This window comes from Plectrocnemia conspersa, unplaced genomic scaffold (assembly GCF_051122295.1).
Source record: "Plectrocnemia conspersa isolate PC_06_02 unplaced genomic scaffold, ASM5112229v1 ptg000010l, whole genome shotgun sequence".
NCBI lineage: Eukaryota > Metazoa > Arthropoda > Insecta > Trichoptera > Polycentropodidae > Plectrocnemia > Plectrocnemia conspersa.
Genome location: NW_028277174.1, coordinates 13,164,175 through 13,187,043, shown reverse-complemented (window position 1 = coordinate 13,187,043; position 22,869 = coordinate 13,164,175). Strand labels below are relative to the sequence as shown.

General features: G+C 28.9%; 2 protein-coding genes across 9 annotated transcripts in view; one reads left to right on the top strand and one right to left on the bottom strand.

The window, feature by feature from the left end:
* Nucleotides 1–15,831, top strand: part of LOC148230688 (uncharacterized) — a 73,889-nt gene extending 58,058 nt beyond the window's left edge. For all 7 annotated transcript variants that reach the window (XM_088194463.1, XM_088194469.1, XM_088194470.1 and 4 more), the window contains one exon: nt 13,996–15,831. In XM_088194463.1, coding sequence (XP_088050589.1) covers nt 13,996–15,675 — 1,680 coding nt within the window. In that variant the 3' untranslated portion in view covers nt 15,676–15,831. The remainder of the gene's footprint in view (nt 1–13,995) is intronic.
* Nucleotides 15,832–17,214: 1,383 nt separating this feature from the next.
* Nucleotides 17,215–22,257, bottom strand: LOC148230687 (uridine phosphorylase 1-like). 2 transcript variants are annotated; one of them, XM_088194471.1, is made up of 7 exons: nt 22,123–22,257; nt 20,735–20,870; nt 19,293–19,416; nt 19,062–19,223; nt 18,797–18,982; nt 17,589–17,921; nt 17,215–17,526 (listed from the first exon to the last, which is right to left on the bottom strand). In XM_088194471.1, exons 2-7 carry the CDS (start codon nt 20,836–20,838, stop codon nt 17,404–17,406), a joined length of 1,032 nt encoding a protein of 343 aa, XP_088050597.1. In that variant the 5' UTR covers nt 20,839–20,870; nt 22,123–22,257; the 3' UTR covers nt 17,215–17,403. The 2 variants fall into 2 exon arrangements, with proteins under 2 accessions (XP_088050597.1, XP_088050598.1); XM_088194472.1 differs by lacking the exon at nt 20,735–20,870 and having other exon boundaries at nt 22,123–22,229.
* Between the last annotated feature and the right edge of the window lie 612 nt (nt 22,258–22,869).

Genomic DNA, 22,869 nt, shown 5'->3' with positions numbered 1-22,869 from the left:
TCGCGAACCTCTAAAAAAACATATTTTATTTAATATATTTATATATTATAAAAGTATTTAACTGATTTAAACCACCATTTTTAATAATTTTATTGTTAAAAATGTTTTATAAGCCGTTTTATTTTTTCTTAAATGCAGAAATGATATTTTTTACTTAGTTATAAATTAATGAAAAATTCAACACCTCACAAATTAATTTTATGTGCTTAAACCTAAAAATCCTGTATCATTTTCATCCATAAAATCATGTATTATGCAAACATTAATATTATAGCAACTTTTACTAAAGGCTATCGTTATATATTTATTATACAATATAATTTCATATTTACTTCTGATTTTAGCATATAAAAAATGCTGAAAAACTGGCGCGTACGGTGGGATATTTTCCCTTTCGCTCATTCCCGTATTAAGTGACGAGAGTGCGTGAGAAATAAGAGCGTGCGTACTGCACGCCTTTATCTCTCACCCACTCTCGTCTTTTAACACGAGAGTGAGCGGAAGTAAAAGTATCTCACCGTACGCGCCAAAATACATGTCAGCGATAAAAAAACATTATATTTTTATATGTTATGCAAGGATTAAATATTCAGTAATTTTATTTACATGTGAAAATATGAGTTGATCTTAACAAGATCAGCTTTTATAATAACATAAAAATCAGCCATAAAGCCGATAAAGTCCTATAAATGCTGGCGAAAAACTAATTAGAGCAATAAATATGCACTATTATATGAGATTTTAATACAGAAAATTTATATTTTTTTATGTTAATAATAAACCTGGGTTCGAATCTCATATGGACCTTAGTGTTTTTCAATTTCTATCGTGTCTGAAGGTTTGTAATTAGTGATTATTATATAATTATAGTTCCGATCGATCATCACAGATTAAGTTTTCCTAGATATTTCTAATCTCACGGATGAATATCGTGGCGATTAATTTAGATCGAGCTTTGTATTGAAATATATTTAATTGCTGAAATAATTTTCATAAAAAAACATGTAATTAGTAAATTATACAGTAAAAAATAAATTAAATTACTATTTTTCATATGCTTATATTCATTCTATGCTGCATCTATATTCACTTTCAGGATTTATTCAAGAAAATCTATTATTTTTTATTAAGCGTGGGATATATTAGAATTTCGCACTTCAGAGCCGTACACGGCGATTCGGATTAATCCGCACCTAGCACATAAAGTGTTAAGGTAATATATATATATATATATATATATATATATATATATATATATATATATATATATATATTATTCTCATACGAATCTCCATGTTTATATATAATAGTAAGAAAACCACTTTTAAAGTGTGAATACATTTTTATGAGACGGCGCATAAAATCGACTGCATACATGAAATTAACAAACTCATCTCCAAAGCCGATAAAATCAGACACATTGAAGCATTACGTCGGGAATTCAATGAATCTGAGGATCATTATATTCCACAACGACGGTGACTCAGCACAGCCAGAAGCTGTACATACATAAGAAGGAATTCGCAAAGATTCAGCGCAAATTGGCGCCGGCGACCGTGCCTCATATTTCATTCACTTAATACTCGCCTTTTATGCGCTTAAGCGCGTCGAAGATGTATTTATGCTACAGACATAAATAATTTGCATGAGCCAATAAAATCGCGTCCAAGTTGATTTACGTCAGATTCCAAACCATGGCTACAATTGATGATAGCTCAATCGCTCTACAGCACGGCCTTCGGTCAATTATTGACCCCAAGGATGGATGCACTGTCATTCTGTGATTTTCCTTTGTCGTCTGGTGTGCTTCGAAGGATGCGGTCATATCGCGATCTCAATGCTCAACACGGGAAGCTGTCATTCCGAAGCTCTTTATATGGTAATTGGAGCACTGTTTTGCATTTTAGAAGCACTGGGCGTAACGAGATCGGGCTCGACTTATGCATGTAAGAACAAAGCGAGCTTTCGACGATTGAAGTTATTCAATCGATTCATATTGTATAGTGAACGATTGAGGTGTTCCAAAATAAAAAAAATAAAAAACTGGTTCTGTGTGTATTTAGATAGTTCCCACGATTTAATTTGCATTTGGTTGAAATGTTAATATATAGCGATTCATATAAATAGTTATGAGCAAAAAAACATGATCAAAACATATTCGTATATAACTATAATTATAATTTTCTTATTGACAAGCTCAGGAAAAAACTTACTTAGGTATGTGACATTATGTTTCTTGAACATAATACGTACTGTTTTAAAGTTCAATGAGATGTTTTACCTGTTGATTTGTAATTGTTACTCTAAACTTTTCTTTACATTAATATTTCGCTTACATGGATAGTCAAGTGACATTTATGATTAATACAATATAACAATTATATAATATCTTTGACGTGTTTATCTAAATACTAATGTGTACCCATTATTACAACATTCATTAAATGTGAGTGTATATTTTATCTGAATATGATCTTAATACATTAATGATAAGTTTAAATAATTATCGAATTCATAAATATGCGATTACATCTCGATTGTTTAACAAGTGTACTCAGCAATAATCTTAAATGTCTTATTTGTATTGAATTACATTGCATATATTGAATAACATTAATTGCACATTATGTCACAGGTGCGTATTTGTCATATTAATAAATATTGTGCAATTACCACGTTCACAGTTAAGTGATCTCAATTAGGCACACATTTAATGGATTGTTTTTTTGCTATAGTTATTTATATATCGCGTTATACAGTTTAAGTGATATTAATATTGCAATTACGTTATAAACAGTTTAAAAAACTTGACAATCACTCATCAATACAATTTACCGTAGCACGAACATATTTTTTATCTATCTACACTTCATATGATCAATCGTATATTTTTTATAGGCTTCTGATAAACAAGGAAATATACTAGTAGCAGTAAAACGATAAAAAAGTTTCATGCGTGAGTCACGTGTATTTTTTATTATTATATCATACTTTTTTGTTGATAAAACAATTTTTTCCAAAAACGTGTTTTAAATCAGAAATTCCCAAGTAGCATTATTAAAAAAAACATTGAAAAATTACGTATTGTAAGATTTAATTGTTATGCAATATGACGTATGGTGCTTGCCAGTTAAATGGATATCTCAATAGCTCATGATGGAAATAGTTGATCTAGAAATTCCAGATAAACCAACCAAGATTATTGCTATTATACCAAAGTATATGAGAAAAATACATACTGAATCAGTACAAAACTTGATGACATATCATTAGTAAAAGTCGATGACGAAAGCCTGAATCATTTTATTCAAATCTCATATGAACCCCAATTTCTTGTATAAATTACATGTGTAAAAATCCTATATATATTTTGGTTAGGTTGTGTATAATTATTTGGAGTTTTCATGTTTTTATATGACGTAATATATCTTACGATTTCATTATTTTTATATGCAGTAACATTTCATGATTTTTCACAATATCTGCTATGATTTCATGATTTGTTTTATGACCCAATAATAATTTATTACTTATCGTTTTTCTTAATTAAATATTTTCCAATCGTTAGTTTATAATTCACATTAAACAATAAACTTCAACTATATTTATGATTAAAATCATAACCTTTATCAAGGTCAATAGCAAGACGATTTAATATCAATGTCATTCAGAAACGACCGATTTTCCAAAGGTCCAAATTATTATCCATATGAGTTTTATTGGTAAAATTTATACACTCGTAACACAACATAATATCATACAAACTTGCTGAACTTTGGCACATGCCGTGCTTTATCTCGCTCGGAGGGTACTTAGTGTCTGATACCAAGAGTGATGTCGACGTAGCTGTTTACAACTGGTACGCACCCAGCAGGTACACTTGAAAATAGTCCTGCACTTAGGGATTGTCCACCACATTGAATATCCCGCTGATGGCATCGCGACTCAAGGGCATAAATTTTCTCCTGGAGAGTCGTAAAAGAGGATCTATGATGAGAAATGGCGATAAAATGCAATTATATCAGATTGATGTGATGTATTTTTAATATTTAACATTTTTAATTAGTACAGAGGAAAACATAAAATATGTATGAAATAACAACTAACTGTTTGATTTAGTGTATTTTAAGTAATATAAATAGTTAAAGTGTACAACTTTAAATAAACTAAAAGTATGAATTCCGTGTGCCCCATTATAAGAAAAACCATTGTAGTCACATGTTTTTTTGCGAGTACATTGTAATTTTAGTCGCTTTCCGAACATGAGAATTTATCATGTTTTTTTACTTGGTAAAGCACTTTTGTTCGATTGTTGCTTTCTACTGGGAAATTATGTAGGACCCCAGCAAAAGTTTTATTATGTAATTTTTATTTTTTTTAGATTAAATTAAGAACATCGTGGCCTAACAGGATACCCCAATGCGCCACGATGGTCGAAAAAAAATATATAAATATATTATTTTTTCTTACTATTTTAACACTTTCTAAGCTGTTATATTACAGCATATAATATAATCAGTACGAAAAACCTGGGCTCGAATTCTATATGAACCTTTGTGGGGTTTATCTGGGAGACTATAAATTTATAATTCCGATCAATCATCACAGATTAAATTTCTCTATATTTTCCCAATCTGTAATGTTTAATTAAAAACACTATTCAACTCATAATGATTATCATACATATATGTATGTATAAAAAACTATGACTAATGGTTAATATAATATAAATTAAATTATCTTTCTATTCATACAGAATATTTTGATAAAAAAATATTACGCGAGTTTTATCTATTTATAATTTTTTTTAATAAAAAACAGTAAAAATGTAATAGTGATTAAAATGTCGAATACAAATTAGATAAAAAAAATAGCTAATTAACCGTTTCCTCAATTAAAAATTGTAGATCTTTGAGACGCCGCCGATGACAAAATAGACTAGCATTTAAAAATAAATCAAATTAAAAATGCTTGTAAGCTTTTATGAGCTTACTTGGGAATACAAATTTAAATTGATAAATAAATAGCAGCAAATGAAAAAGTGCTTTGATTAGAAAATATATTAATTAAATTTTAACTATCAAAAAATATTTTTAAAATAGTTCTTTTTCTATGGAACACTTTAATAAAATTGTTTCCAAATCTTTTTGATACATCAATTGATTTATGTTTTATTGTTCACACTATAATTTACTAAAATATTAACGTTACAAAGTAAGACATAGTAATTAAATAAATACTTGTATTAAAAAAAAAATTATATAATAAAGACCTTACTATATTTTATTACCTCCCTTCGTAATAAATTTAAGTTTAGGCAGCATTTTAACTTAAACTTCTATTTATATAAAACGTATTTGCATGCATTATATTGACAAAAAAAAATACTATCTACATTTGTAATTAAGCATTTAAAGATCAGCAATTAAATCTCACCGAACAAGCAAACGTAAATTATTGGAAAGTGTTGAAATCCTTGATTGCCACTTGAATAAATCGTCCATTTTATGCTTTTACTAGATAAGAGACGAACTTATGCACCTTCGTGTTCGATACATACACATAAATATTGCTGTTCTCTTATTATCACCGATCCTGTTTTAACTTCGGTAATTAAAACGCAGTAAACGATACTGTTTTCGATATACGCAAATTTCAACTGTTGCCACCGCAGTAAGCATATTTATTGTATATGGTGAGCTCGTTAGATATAATTGTCTCTCGGTATGTATTTATACATATTCTTGGCATTGTTGCAGACATGTTTATGTATTGAATAAATCTTAATATATTTGTATCAGGTCTTTCAATTAGGGATTTAGAGTTTATATATGCATAAAAGATCCTTTGATCGTAAGCTAAAGAACTATTCATCATATCATTATATTCAGATTGAAAGGGTTTACATTCCATTATAGTGTGAAATGTATTAACGAAATAACATTGTCCTAGTTTAATATCATTAAATGGAAGCATGAGTCTGCCGATTTATTATCAAAATAAATATTAGTCATGCTGAAAGTGTAAGCCATGAAAATTTTATACTAAAATTTACCACGCTTTCCCATAATAAAATACGAGAGTTATAAAACTTTTTTTAAGTATCAACGGTCGGTTGTTATCCGTTTTATATTTATGACTCCATAGGACACTTTGCGTTTATAATCGAAAATAAAACGAGACATTAAATGTACAGAGTAATTAAAGTGGTACGAAGTGTTTTTTAACTGATTTTATATATACAGGCAAATACAAAAATAAATTATTGTGTAATTAAAGTTCAAATACAATACTGGTTTTTAACCATCAAATTCTTAAAATAAACTTATTTATCAAACTATAATATATTGTTTGATAATCTTAGAGTCATAATTAATTTATATTTGTACAGATTTTATTTATAAGTTGTAAATAAAACAATTACATATTTTTATTGCAAAAAGTAAAGAACCCTACTAATTATATAACTGTAATGGAATGCATTTTTCTTTTTAATCAGTTATTTTAAAAATACATACTCTTATAATCTCCACTATATATTAGCAAATCTCTTGCGCCATTACGAGCAAACTTTAAGTACACACACAAACTAACAAAAGAACAAAAAGAGTCCTTGAGCGAACAAGGAGTGAACTTGAGATATTGATCGAACAGAAAATCGTGAATGTCAAGGAGCGAATAAAAAACAGTCATACATACATGCGCGAGAATTTTTTCCGCGGATTAGTAAGAGTCGAATGAATTTTTCATTATTATAACATCACGATTTTTAATACAAAAAAATATAGTTTTGGTATATTACTAGTTTTTGTTGCTATTGTTCATTTTTCATCTAGTAAATTCCGCGCCGATTGAATTAATGGAGGTTCAAGGTATGCAGTAATGCAACGTCGGAGATAACCAAGATTCCCTCCGACAAAAGTGCCATTAATGTTATTAATGCTATCGGATAGCTTTGTTTATTAGCGCTAAATATCAAAGCTACTTAAAAATAAATTATCGTAGAGTAAATTCAATAAAACATTGGCTTCTAGCGTCTGCGTGCCGATGGTAATAAAGCGATTTGTAATGATACTACAATAAATAAAATATTTTATTATATACACAGGCAGGTAATATAAATGAGAAATTCAATAAATTTAAGATTTTAAATAAAAATATTTTTAGCTTACGTTTTTCCCATTTCAAACTAATTTTATAACTATAAATAATAATAAAAAACATACTAAGAAAGACCTCAATCAATATTATTTTTAAATTGTTAAAATTTAAGGAATATAACTAAAAAGTTTTGCTTTAAATGACCAAAGCTCTGCTGCATCTCTTTGTAAAAAGCACAAACAATAAACATCTTATCGAAAGCACCATCTTCTCTCATGCATACTTCCTTCCTCTGTGTCGTGATTTATGAATTTTATACCTGGATCGGTATTCGATCGGGCACGCATACAAGTGTGTAAGAAGAAAAATATTTTATTGCATTCAGATCAAGTTCCATACAATTTGCACATTAATTAAGTCGTCTGATCGACCTAGACCTTTCACGCAGTTACACCTACCGAGACGACCTGTCACTATAACTGCCCTGTGTCGTTCTATATATAATAGCACCTTCACACACAATGGCCATATCGTGCATCATGTTGTGTGACACGAACTTGTATCATTAATGTCGGCTTAATTAATTGTTTCGGCATTTCATGTTTTATTTTTCAATTAAGACATGGCGTATTGTTGTTTAATATTACCAAAAAAAAATGTTTTATGCATATGCTAAAAGTTCCTTTTATTGCTTCTTTAATATTTTTTAAATAAAAATAAATATTTAATAAATAAAATAGTAATCTGTAATGTATTTGATGCTTGTAAGTTTTGACAGAAACTACTTTTTTCATTCCACTTAAAACCGAGCTATTGCTTTATAATATTTAAAGCACATTTTTTTATTATTAACTGACTAGAATCGATAAAATATGGACCAATATTAGTTTTTTTATTAATGCCATCTCATAAAATTGACTTCTAAATAAAAAAAATAGGATCTGTACTGGCTAATTTTGCAAAGGCACTCTTGTTGTTATTAGTTTATTATTTATACCAAAATTATATGTACACCCTGGATACAGTTTATTAAATATAAACAAGGAATATGAATATAAATATTAAATCAAAATTAATAAATAATTTAATATTAATAAGACAAAAGAATCCATTGTATCTAATATAATAAACTAGAACAATAGAATTAATTTAAATTAATATATTACTTAAAATTTTAAAATATATATTAGAATATTTAAACATCAACTGCACGATTTTATAAATCTGACCTTTGATGTGATATGAAATTTTATAAACCAGAATTACCTTTCGCTTTGTCTTTAATTTGTGATATTATATAATTAAGTGTGTGTTTAAAGCTTATAAATATTTTACTGATACACATACATTTCACTAAAATAATCATAGAAACAGTAACAAGACCACCATACATCATTCGAATCGTTAGACTGAAATTTCACTCTCCATTGTTCTTAAAATTATCTATAGTGATAGTTTGGCCCACTAACTGTAAAAGGCACAGTCGAACTTCTAGGTCTGATTTCCAAATTTGATTTCAAGTCCCTGAATATACCCAGATGATATTATATACAAAATGTAATTTATTTTATTTTTAATATTCAAATCCAATGGAAGGGGATATTTTGTTATCATCTTTGCGACGAGTAGAATTTTTTTTATTTTTTGTTATATTTATAGGATGCATTTTTTCCCTTGTTAATAAAAGCTTTCAAATGTAAAGAATTAGGTTAAGTGATTTATTTTGCTCTTTCAAGTGACATGAAGACATAATAATTTACCATTAAAGAAACATTAATCACCCAAGTATATTCTAATCACATAAGGCGATTGTTTTTATCAATTTTATGGGGGTTCTTCTTGAAGCTGGAGCACTTTATCACAGTAACCACGGTAATAATAAGGATGAACGTTACAAAAGAGTGTAACTGAACGGACCACCACAATAGCTCTCGTTATGTCTAAGGGAAAAAGAGTAACAAATAAATAACACGTTTTTACCCCATTGCACAATTCGACCTTCGAAAGATGTCCATCAAACAAATGTCACTTTCTAGAGGCGTGGACATATTTCGTTGGTCGAATAAACGAGTCACGTATTGGTTTTGATTTGCATACCTATAATACTTAAGGCTGGTCTCCAATGGACGAGAGGCAGACGCATCGAGTACGAGATTTCAAACTCAAAGTCCATCCATTGAGCATCATCCCTCTGCCAGCTTCTCCACCAGTGCTCGGATAAAAACGATACTCACCTATCATAGTTTGTTGCAAAATATGTATTAATATACAATAAATTACTACCAGTTTCCAGTGTCTTTCTGAGGGTTAGGATCTAATTATTTTTGAGAAGCATTAAAAAATTATGTTTCCGGAAAATCTTATTCAAAGTCAAAGTAGATAAAAACTGACTTTTTAGTTTCGGAACCCCTAATGATCTTAACCCAAAGATGCCATTGAAGAATCGACGCAAATTATCATATAATACTAAAAATAGTTTATATCACTATTATTATTAACATGAATAAAATAGTGCATTCAAAATCTCATAACGCAGTATTGTTATAGTTCGAATTTGACCTATCAAGGCCGCCATTTTCATAGCTCCCACTTCGTCACGATTTCAACACAATCATAACACGCTAATTATTGTCTATTACATATTTAACTCATTCGCATTGTGTTACAGTAATAATGACCGATACAAATTCGCATCGACACTTTTTGCATTAACTGCAATTTTCACGCCATTTGCGCGCAATTATCGATGAAATTCTTACATGTATCTTACCACAAAACGTCAGATTTAATTTATGATCGTTACTCGCGTGAATAATGATACATTATAAAATTGTAGGTCGGAACGAATTATTAATTGACAAAAATACTCACCTCATTACATGATTTATTGTATTTTTAACCAGTTTGAATATTTTCTTCATAAGAGAAGGTTTAGCTTCACCTATAATATTAACGGACAGTTTGATTTTTTAGTGATAGATAAACTGCCATTGTTCGCTGTCGTTTTTATACATAGGCGGCTCTCGACTTTAGCACATAATTGGTTCTTAAAAATGTGTGCATATAATATATTTATTATTTGCACACATTTAATATATTATATATTATTTACACACATAATATATGTGTGTAAATAATATATTAAAAATATTTATTTATCATATAATGAGGCGTGTTTAAGTGCGTTCTTTATAAATTGTATTTATAAAAAGCTGAAATTACGTCCTTGCTTACATTAAATATAGAGGATAATTTAAATGCGCAATATATGAAATAATTGTTCCATAAAACAAATTGTTTGTGCATTACCGTTGGAGCATTGCTCAAAATAGTGAACACCCCATTAATAATTCTCTGCAACGAATATTTTTATGCAACAAAGTATTTATTTAATTGCACATATCTGCATGGAAGCGAAATAATATTTTTTGCAATATCGACAAAAAAATTTAAAAAAAAGTCGAGGGCCCCCTGTATAGATGACGGGAAATATTATATTAGGGGTTCTAAGAAGCTGTTTATAAATACAATAATACATTGAAATGACCATCGTTAGTGCTAATAAAGCAACAAATATCTACATGTTCGTGAATATATCTCTCAATGTTTCTCTGGTAAAATATCACATTTAATGTATTCATGTAATACAAGAGTTCCGGATTCGTATCGCGTTCACTTTGACTCCTTCACACCCATTCTGTGTTCAAATTAGTAACCAGATGGGCGCAATTGTGCGAAGGGCGATACATTTCGTTTCCTCCGTAGCGAATTCCTCCAATTAATTCTGAGATAAAATGAGACAATGAAATGGAATGAGCAGGCATTTAAAACGTGTCCGTAACGCCTACTGACATCTACAACACGGGAGCGTTCTTGTGCGTATTGTTTTCCGATACAATCAATACATAAATTAAGGTCTAAACGCAACGAACTATAAAAATATATATAAAAATACATATTTATGTCTTTTCTCTGTTATTTTACATGAGAATATCAGTTCAATTTTTTTAAATAAATAAAATATGTAATAAATTTATATTTTATTAAAAAAAAATCTAATTTTTTATAGATTTTTATCAACACTTGTAGTATGTATTACTTAAAACGGCTGTTTTAATTCCGATACCCACCTTTTATGAGTATGCTCGCTAATTAGTGCAAAAAGAAGAACTGCTCTAACTTGTTTCTGTGAACAGGCAAAATAAAATAATAATGTATGGTGAATATAAAAATCATCTAATTAGGCTATTAAATATTTTAAAATAAAGAAAGGTGTTAATAATTTATTATGGTATGTTATTCTTAATTAAATTACATATTAATATTATTTATAATATTAGATTAGTCTTACACCAATGGACATTTAACCACTGTTGAAAGTTCATTGTATGCCATAAAATAACTCTAGCTTCCAGCGTCCTTCTTCAAACGATCTCACATTGTCTGATCTCCCGATAAAACAGACATCGTCCATCGAGATAAACTCGCGTAGAATAAAAGCACCATTTGTCATGCGATTGTTCGAAATGAGATACATTCCTAGTGTAAAGATATCGCATTACACACTGTGTTTTCTGCATACCGTGTGCACTGAGAAGGACATGGCATATCGCAGTTGTTCTAAAGAAGAATCCAGTTCGAAATATCGCCTTTGGGCTCGGCGTTGAAACGCAAAGCCACCTAAAATCACAGTTGGACACGCAACGCCAACTGAATAATTGTATAAACAGCAAGCAAACACAAGCTATGAATTATGAAGTGGTCCAGATGATTAAAAGCTCAACGGTGCATAAATCAAACAGAATCGATTGTATCGTAAAGCGACTGGGAACGTATGTAAATTTTCTTATACTCGTGTTTACAATACGGCGAGAGACGCGTGTATCTTGGTGAAAAATGAGAAATGGGTATAATCTTTCCATATATCATGAGGATCGAGTAAAATATTAAATTGACTTGACTTTAATTAAAACTTGGGAGAATACTGAATTGAACTTAATAAGAAACACTACACAACTGAGATATTTGTACAAAAATATGAATATTATTGATTTGTTTTCATCTCGGCACTCGCAGTTGATGAATGCGTTGTAGTCTAGCCATTATTATATATTGTATTACTTAGTTGTTCTGTAAAAAATATGCATTTTATTAATACATATCATTTTTTTGTGTATTGCCATAAAGCTGTTATGCTCTGTACATTCTTCACGTATTTTAATAAATAAACAAATACATATCTGTGAAAAAAAAATAGTTTTACATAACCATTTATATTATTTATTATTGTTCTGATTTTTTTTTAAATTAAACTTAGATATAAATATTACAACCACCATAATACAATTTTAATTAAATAAAAAATGGATCAAAATGAAACCTGATTCACATTTATATCTAGTATCAGTGCCATAAGCTTTCTAAATCCTAAATGTCACTCAAGTTATTCATAACATACAAATAACTGAAAAATGTGTTTATTGAATCCATTATTATACAACCAAAATTATTTCCTTGTTCACAAATATATGTGTTATACAGCATACGCAATCTTATATATATAAGATAAAATCGTGCTTTAAAAATATTTTACCTAAATTATATTACTTCCTGATCTCTCGCGTCTCGGTCCATTCAACCCAATCCGATATCACATTATCTATGTACACGAAGTGTATAATATTTCAGGTCACTTTTTAATGCGAAAATATCATAAGCAGTGTCGAGAGTGCCAACAAACAGCACAATGCTTTTATGCAATGTTACCGTTCATATTGTGTCATAACGCAGTCGGTGAAAGGTCAGGATTAAGGTTATCCAGTCGGACACCATTCCACTCCGACCACGCAAATCGCAGCAGTGGCCTCTTATCGCCGAATCCGTTGACATGTCATCCACCTGTCGCCGAAATGAACGTACTTAATCATTTGCACGACCTTTACTTTTTTATGTGCATGCGGACATTCCTCAATGGATCCTTTCTTCCGCAATCGAAATAACGGAATATATTCTGATGACTTTGGTATTTTAGTATTATTAGTATCCTTATAAGGTAGTGACTAATTGCAATTAGACACAGATTGGACCGCTACAGTAGTATTTATATATAATATTTACATTGAACGGCGGACGAGGCGCCGTCGGTCGTCGTACTCTACTCCCGTCGTGGTCTTCAGAGAAAAAACGTTTCACAGTAAATTATATATCGTTTTATGCTTACTATTGATTATATTGGGCAAGGAAGATCAATAGTGATTTATGTACAGTGCTTCATAAGCGTTCGTAAAGGGTTAAATGATCCTCTCTCCCGGCCAACATCCGCAATGTTTGTTGTACGCATCTGAGGAATGTTAACCCTGCCGATAATATATTATAATGTCACAGTAAGCTCAGATTAAAACTTCAACGTACACAGCGTTCGCGTGTAGCTAAACCGCGGGATACATAAATTGAACTGGCGCCTGCTGCCTACCTCACTTGCTCTTTTTTCCTGCGTACACGCGACCTGTAAAATTTATTATTCTCACACCATAGATATCTTATCAATTTTGCGAGCCCCAATAAAACAGTATCGTTTTTTAAACGACGCCATAAAACATGCAAATCGGTTCGAAAGACCACCAAACGTTATGTCGGAATATTTTTTTTTTATTTAACTAATAAATCGTTAAACGATTAACGAAGAAAACATTAAAGTTTAGTATTTGTAAGTCTAGTATTATATAATAAAACTTACGTCCAAATGGTAGCTATAAAGCAAGATTTAATCTGTGCTTGTTCTGAATTGGAATGTGATCAATTTTGCTTTTTCAACTATGCTTCGACTTAATAAAATTTTAAAAAATACATGTGTTTATTTATATGTAGTATTAAAATATGTTTTTATCTTTACAGATTGCCGTTTTTATAGTCGCCAAGAGCATACCGTCCGTTGGAGGCATGCCAGTGAAGGAAGATGCTACAAAGGACATTATAACAGGATCCGAGTTCCTTTCAGTACTACTAGGAAGCGATCCAAACAATCAGCAATTAGTTCGTGACATTAATAAAAAGGAAGCACCTAGAATAGATCAATTGAAACTTGACAACTTGAGCGATGAACTCATTTTCGATGATTCGCAAGAGCATCAAATGAACAGAAATTCTAGAAGCAGCAAAGAAGAACACAATAAAGAAAATACGTTAAAGGTCGACTTCAGCAACGATTCTAGCAACGACGATCTGCAATCGGCAGGTTCGAGCTTCTACAGCGAAACTACTAACAATGAGCGCCTCAAAAATATAATACTCAACCCGAACGATGATAATGTACCTAAAATAATAAGCGTTCGAGTTACTTCTTCGGTGGCCATCGGCAGAGGCAATAATACTTCACAAGTCATAGAAAAGACTCCCCCAATTTCAGAAAATGTTAAAGAAACTATCAAAAACACTAAATTAGAAGAGGGTCCAACTACTTGGCGTCCTTCAATATTCAGATTTCTCAATAAAGATTTTTATAACGGCGCTTCTTCAAACAGGCACACTGTATCAACTCTTCCCGGTACTTTAATAGGCGCCAATGAAGATTATATCCAGCAGCAAAAAGAACGAGAGATGAACAAGAAGAAGTCTGACGTTGTTCATCCGTATCAAAGAGCAATTTCTTATCGTGGTAATCAAAGAGAGGGGCTCAAACCTCGCTCTTATTCGTATAGCTCAGTAATCAACACCTACGCTGATCCTAAATTAACTACAATCAACGAATGGAGCTCGACTAAAGCAGAATCAGTAGCAACTGAAGCAACTGCTGGTTATGTCACGATAATAAACCACAACGCAGATAACAGTGTCGATGAGATCAAAGATTTGGAAGTTGAAGCAAATTTTCCAATGAAGAAATCGATTCAAAGCGTACCGATTTTACCGATAGTTTATAGTGAACCAGCTAAGATATATTCAGAACCATCAAAAATATATTCTGAGCCGGCTAAAATATACGGTAAGCCGGAAAAGATATATTCGGAGCCGTCTAAAGTATATAGTGAACCTGCTAAAAATTATGGCGAGCCAGCAAAAATATATAGCGAACCAGCTAAAATTTATGGTGAACCTGCTAAAATATATGGAGAACCAGCTAAAATTTACAGTCAACCGGCTTATATGCATGAATCTGTTAAAGAAAACGTGCAGCCTGAGATTAACAATGCTTTTAAAGATCCAAATCAACTGTTTAAGCTCAATGATCAAAAAGTAAACGGTACAAAGAACTCAAATGATACACGTGGAAGAATAAGAGGTTCTAATGAACAAAACTATGAAGTAGACGAATCTGTAAGCGTCAATACAAACGGAAGGACGCACGGTGTTCAGGAGAAACCGACAGATGACAGTCAAAAGGTGGGATATGTGGTCGAAGGGAGAAATTATAGGAAGTATAGGGTCGAAGAAAGGACCTCTGATGGGTTCATAGTGGGAGAGTATGGAGTTGTAAGCCATGACGATGGAAGTTTAAGGGGCGTTCGATACACGGCCGATGGAACGACAAATCCAAGACTTATCTATGATGCTCTGATGAAATTCCTCTCGTTGTAAAACATTCTAAGATGCCAAGAATATACTCATGTTTGTAAAACAGTCATAACTTTATATAGTATACATATGTGCGCACCTTCTGTTGCATGAAATTGTCTAAATCTTGTAAAAAGAAATTGGTATTTGACGAATAAACGCAACCTATTTGGTCTTTAACGAATATTTTATTAAAGTTCAAACCTTGTGTGCTATTAAACTTTATATGCCTAGTCTTTAGTATTAATATATCATTATAAAATGATTACTTTAAATAATGCGATTGTGCGATTTGCCATAAACGTTAATTTGTATGCACACTTTTATAATTTCTTCTATATAAAATTAATATAATTTATAATGATTATTATTAAAAGGATAAAAAATAATTCAATAGTACTATTACTATATGAATATTTATGTATAAGCAATATATTTATATTTTGGTATTGTATAATACATATATACTATATATTATGTATTTTATCTAGAATCAATATCAGACATCTCTCATTTATCTACTTTTAAATTAAAAACGAGCACTATTACATATTTTTATTAGTTTTTTTTAGATATTATGTCATATATAATCAAAAATTATGAAATAGATTTTTTTTAATATTATCTTCTTAACCTTATGATGCTAGCTTTACTGGAACTGTTTTTTTTGCTAATAGATATAATACAACATATATTTTTATCACTAAGATGAGAATATATCATTGAAACATACATTTATACCAACGAGGTTGGTTTTTAGATATTTTTCTTAAGTATGACACTTTTACTTAATTAAAAGTTTTTTTATCAAAATAATAGTTTTTAAAAATTAAGATGCTGAAATTTAGATTCATTAAATTAAATATAATAAGTAAATGTCTGAGAATATAATAACTTAATAGTTTAATTGGTCTTACATGATGTTTTCATAACTTTTCTACATTTAAAGTAAGGTATCATTTCTTTTATGTGTTTATAGATTGTGTTTATACGTATATTCAAAATGGACATGTCTGGTATTGATTCTAAATGTCGCGAATAAATAAAGTAAATCAAATAAAATATTTGATCATATCCTTATATTTGCTCACTCGTTTATAAATTACTTAAGGTTTATTTATACTGTACATCGTCATACCCATTTAAGCAGTATAAAGACAATAGGCACAAGACAGGGTATGACTTTGCATTGAAAAAACTATTTAAATATAATGCGTTGTGATAATAGATATATTTGTATGTATTAAATTTATATGATAAATAAGTTTTTTTAAGTCTTGGCTCTTAAAATGTTTTATAATACGAATCTTGCCATTGATTGTCGGTCCGACAATTCATACCATTGACTGTGTTTTGTGAAACATGTTTGTTACAGATATATCTCGATCGTAACAAACATTGATATTATTAAATAATGGGCTCAATTATATTTTTTTATTTAAGATTTTTTTTTTTAAAATACACAATTATAAAAAAATAAAGATTCTCAATCAAAACTGTTTGTATTAGCTATTTGTATTAAAATTTCAACATGTATGTGAAAATTGTAATAAAATTTCCATAAAGTTTATAATGATATTTTATTTTTACATTCTAAAAATATATAATTATTCGCCTTATAAAACTATAATCACGTATAAAAATACAAAGGAACATAAACTTTGTACTAAATAACTTTTTTTACATAATAAATAATGTTACAAATTAATATAATAAAATAATCTTCAGACTTTAGAGATTCTTCAATTAAACTCAATATAGCTTGTTACCATTATACACATAATTTTGAGTCTGAACGTATTGTTTTATGAATCGTGATACTAATTTTGTAGGTCTCTGTTCCCATTCTCTCAAAACTTCTTTTGTTTCACACACCTAAAAGTAAACATGGTTGTAAGTAAACATTCAGACTTAAAAATAAAATATTTAACACGTACCTGATCTCCTTTTAATCTATTCAGTAAAGCTACGCATATTACTGCAGCTTTTATTCCAGCATGGTGAGTTAAAGCTGCAAAAGCTAGAGATTCCATTTCAATATTTGCTACACCAGCTTCGTGTAATCTCTGCATATAGTCCATCTTTTCGGCTTCGGTGTATTCGCAAAAAGCTCCGTCCAGTCGTCCCTGAGCTTCGTAGAAATCGTAAGTACACATGGTCTTGCCGATGACTATGTCAAAGTTGTCGTACTGTCCAGACATGCTCTTCAACTCTTTGGCAAGATGTTGATCTAGTTTGGCTAGTCGCTTGACGCTCTTTCCCAAAATTGTCTAAGAATAAACATATATAGATTAACAATAATGTATCTATGACATTCGAGAATCGTATTAGGTATATGTTCATACATCAATCAATACAAAATATAAATAAATATAAAACATAAATAAATACAACCAAGAGTAGGCTCATGTTTAATTGTAATATATGTTATACTAAACAGTAAAAATATAAAATAGAGCATTAAAAACTACTACAGCATTAGATCCTTTTTCTAAAATAACAAAAACAATAGTTTTAAAACTAGATACTATTATAATAACATAAAATATAATCTATAGATATTAAAAAATACTTATAGACATCTGTGAGCAAAGTATTAAAACTATGGCTTATTTATATTTAGCCAAGTCTTAAACCATTATTAAATATATACTATTTTACTAATGATTTATTTAACACAGATATAATCAATTTAAAATCACAAAAATAGCTTTATATGAACTTTAAGAATTTAATGGTTCTAAAGTATGCATTCAATAAAAGACATGAACTTAATTTTATACAAAACTTGATTCGATCTTTAATTAGAGAAATTCATATCATCCATATATTGACATATAGTTTACTTTATAATGAATAATCTGGAACACAATTATTGTAGTCTATTTTTAATTTAATTTAATAATACCTACATATATAATAGTTATTTTAGCTTCAATATATATTTCATACATTCATAAATATAGAGCAAATTTGCATTCATAAGACTATTTACAAAGATCTCTAAATTTAATAATAAAAAATATTAAATTACTACTCTGTGATGCATTTCATAGTTCTATACTATATAACACGCGAGCGAGCGAAAGAGAATATATCTCACCGTACGCACCTGATTATTTATAAAGCTAAAAAACATATTTACCATATCCAAATAGTTGTTCAAAGCTCCATCAACAGCTTCTTCAGTTATCACAACATTTCCACCATCGACTCCAACACCACCACAAGTTCCAAGACGTATGAAGATCGGATCTTTCACTTGGGCGTGATACATGAGCTTAATCAATTCATGTAGAAGAATACATATAGATGGAATACCCATTCCGTGCTATTTAATAAATAAGATTTACACTATTATATGCAAGCAATAGGTGTATATTTATATAAAAATAGTAAAATAGACCTACGCTAACGCACAGTACAGGTCCAACTTTATACATAGAATATCTGTAAGACTGTTTGCTGATATCCTGCAAAGAAGCACCACAAGGTAACTTATAGCCTATGTTCTTCATTATGGAATAAGCGAATTCCTCCATGCGTTTCTGTGTACCACCCATACAAACAAACTGAAAGATCATAATAGTAAATAAATGTTTATATGTTCAAATAAGCTCTTATTTAATAAGTGTAACTACCTTGACATCGCCAAACATCTCAACCAGATCATGATTGCCACTAGATAGTGAAAGGTGATACAAGATGTCGTTATTCAGAAATTCAATGTTTGGGTTACGCACTACCGATGATTCGCTCAAGTATCTGTGAAAAAACATAATTTTAAAATAATATTTTGTTTTGTAAAATGTGTTATAAATATAAAGCAAGGATTAATGTTTTTTGATAAAAATGCATTTAAATTTTTGTATCAATGATATTTATAAAATAGTTTTCTTATCTACCGAACAGTGGAGCTAGTAATATGAAACTTTTTTAAAAAAGTTTTTTAATTCATATATAAATTAAAACAGTAAATAATAATAAACTTTTTTAATTCATATATAAATTAAAATAATAAAATGTATCTATTAATTATTAAAGATAATATATTAAACATATTTTTAAAAAATTAGATCATATTGTAAACGTTGTAAAGTCAACAGAGAATATATTAAAATATACATATGTTATGTAAAATACTGATGAATTTGCAGAATTACACTGATGACTAAAAACTAGTTTTTTAATTAATATAATTATTGATTTAATTTATGTAAATATCGGTTCATTAAAAATATAGTAGTTATTGTAATAAATTATATAAATATAAAATTAAACTTGACTTCTGATTGACAAAAATATAATTTTGTATTAGAATTGACCCAACATTTATTAAACATTTATTTTTTACCTTTTACGTATTGTGATTTAAATTTTCATTGACTTTAATAAACCAAAACTGTGACTTATTTTGCATTCTAAAATCAATATACTATATATATACATACATATGCTGCTGTTTCATTAACTAATGGGTATAGATTATCAATAAAGTATTGAATGGGGCTAAATATATTGAAGGTCAAATAAATTATTAGAGAACATATCTAAACGATTTTATTATATAAGTCATGCCGTTATATTTATACAAATAATCTATTTTCGTATATTATATACTAAACAATAAGTGTCAGTGGTTAAAATCAGTTACTATAATTAAATGTGAATCTTGTAATGGAAAAGTTTTAGCTTGAGATTATGAATCTTTATATATTCAAGTGTTCAAATAGTTTTTCTTTGAATTTCAATTTTTCTAAAAAACATACCAAACACAGATGTATGGATATATATATATATATATATATATATATATATATATATATATATATATATATATATATATATATATATATATATATATATATATATATACGTATATTTGCAGTGTTTATCTAATGCTACGTCATATCGTATGAATTAGAACCCAATATTTGAATTGCGAACCGAACTAACCGGTTAAAAGCAGTTTCAACCAGTCGAGACATTCCAGAAGATAATTACGCAACTCCTTGAGAGTATAGATTTAATTATCTACATCCTATCCTGACCTTGGTAAAGGAAAATGTGAAAAATGGCATACCTGTGTCCGTTCGCATTGACCCCATTTCCGTATCGTGCATTTTTACACTCGATCAGGTTACAATCGTCTAATTGGTTATTTTCTCTAGCACAACTGCAAGGCATTGTTTGGAGTTGAAGTTGAATAAAAAAAGAACCTGTGTAAATATATAGAGAGAAAATTAGCTGATGCAATAAGTTGAACGAGAGACACACCTCCAACGTTATCAGTTTGATTAACATTTTGCACAAGTGTATGTGATTACATTATTTATACATAAATGATAAAAAATATATAATACATACATAAGTGTCAGTTAATAAATAATAATTTAAAAAAATTATAATTGAATTTCTGCATTATGATATTTTAATTTTTAATTTTAAAATTATGTTTTTTAAGTAACTATTATTTTGTTATTTTTCTAATATACACTAGTAACACTACAAATTTATATTTAATTGCAAGTATATTGATGTTCAAGAAATACAATTTTAAATGAAAAAAAGCTTGTTTAAATCGACCCATCATATTCTAAATACCTTGTGTGGATCATATAAGGACTTGAGGATATTAAGGGCGAACTCGACACTCAATTGTTTTAGAATATTAAGGGTTATTGAGTAGTACTCTTTACTATCTGTCAAGGTCGAGCATTTTAGATTGAATTTATTGTATTTTTTAAGTCAATATTTATGATTAAATACACATTTATTTACAGACTTTATATATTGTGATTGAATTTATTATATTCATTTAGACTTCTGATATTTATGATTAAATCTATTTTTGGGGTTTAAGAAATGTTATAAAATAATGATAAAAAATAACACTTTTGCTAAGATTGTCTTTAATATGTTGTACGTCTTATGTATAACATACCATAAACAGAAAATGCTAGAATATATTTAAAATGATTTAGTATTTTTTTTAATAAAAATATAAACGAAAATATCATAAAACTGTTACTACATGTTAATATTATGATAATTGAATTTCACAAGATCAATCTGAAACGAACTTAAGACAAAACCGTAAGTTAAATTATCCTCAGTAAAAATGGTTTAAAATTAAATTATTTTAAATATTAAGATAGAGGTCTTTAAATCCGGAATATCCGGTCAAATCCGGAAGTCTAGCAATTCGATAATGAATGCAATAATGGCCAGTCCATAGTTTATTTCCTTATTTTTTTAAATTAAATTTATATATACTATAATAGAAAACGCAAAAATATCTTTTGGCGAAAGTGCCAAGTTAGAGGTCACATGTAGAGTATATTCATGCAATCTACATGCAAATTCACATGTACCTTAAAAATTAAATTGATCAAGCTTACAATAATTAATTGGCAATAAATAATTTAATAATAAAAAATACAATATTAAATATGAAATAATTGAACTCACCTTTTTGATATAATAGAGGATATATAAAACTATATGTATGAATAATCAAAACAACTTCTTTGCTCGAGAAACAAGAATATACTGAGTTCTTGTGAGCAGTTTCATGTATTTATAAGCTTCGACTATATGTGTTTGTAATCAACGAGATATCTATAATAACACAGCTTTTCATGCGTATGTGTTTATATAATACATATATACATATATAAACACATACACTTTTTCATATTTTAACAGGTTTTCTCTTTATTTATATTTTCATGAATATATGTAATTTTATCAATGGCTTGAAAAAAGAATACTTTGCACTGATAACTAATTTGCTGATAATAAATATTATTAAATATTAAATAATCATGCATGTGTGTGTGTATCGCTTTTGTTTGTAAATAGAACACACCTCCAATATAATATCTCGAAACTAGTTTCAGTAGTTTTTTAATACGTTTACCTCTTCGTGACTGCAAAAAAATATATTTCAAGGTTAATTCGTTTTCCTCATATTTTTTTTTTGGTAAGGAAGTTGAAGTATTTATGTATAAAATATTTTTAAGAAATTATTTAGTAATTTTAATTAAAATGATTTAATGAATAAATACCGAAATTTACTCTGATATATTTGTATTAAATTTATATTTTTTATTATAAAAACCTGAGTATGTATTGATTAATTTTTATCACAATAATACAATTATATATTTTATATTAAAATACTTTTGTGTGTAATGAAATTAATCGTCGCTTTTA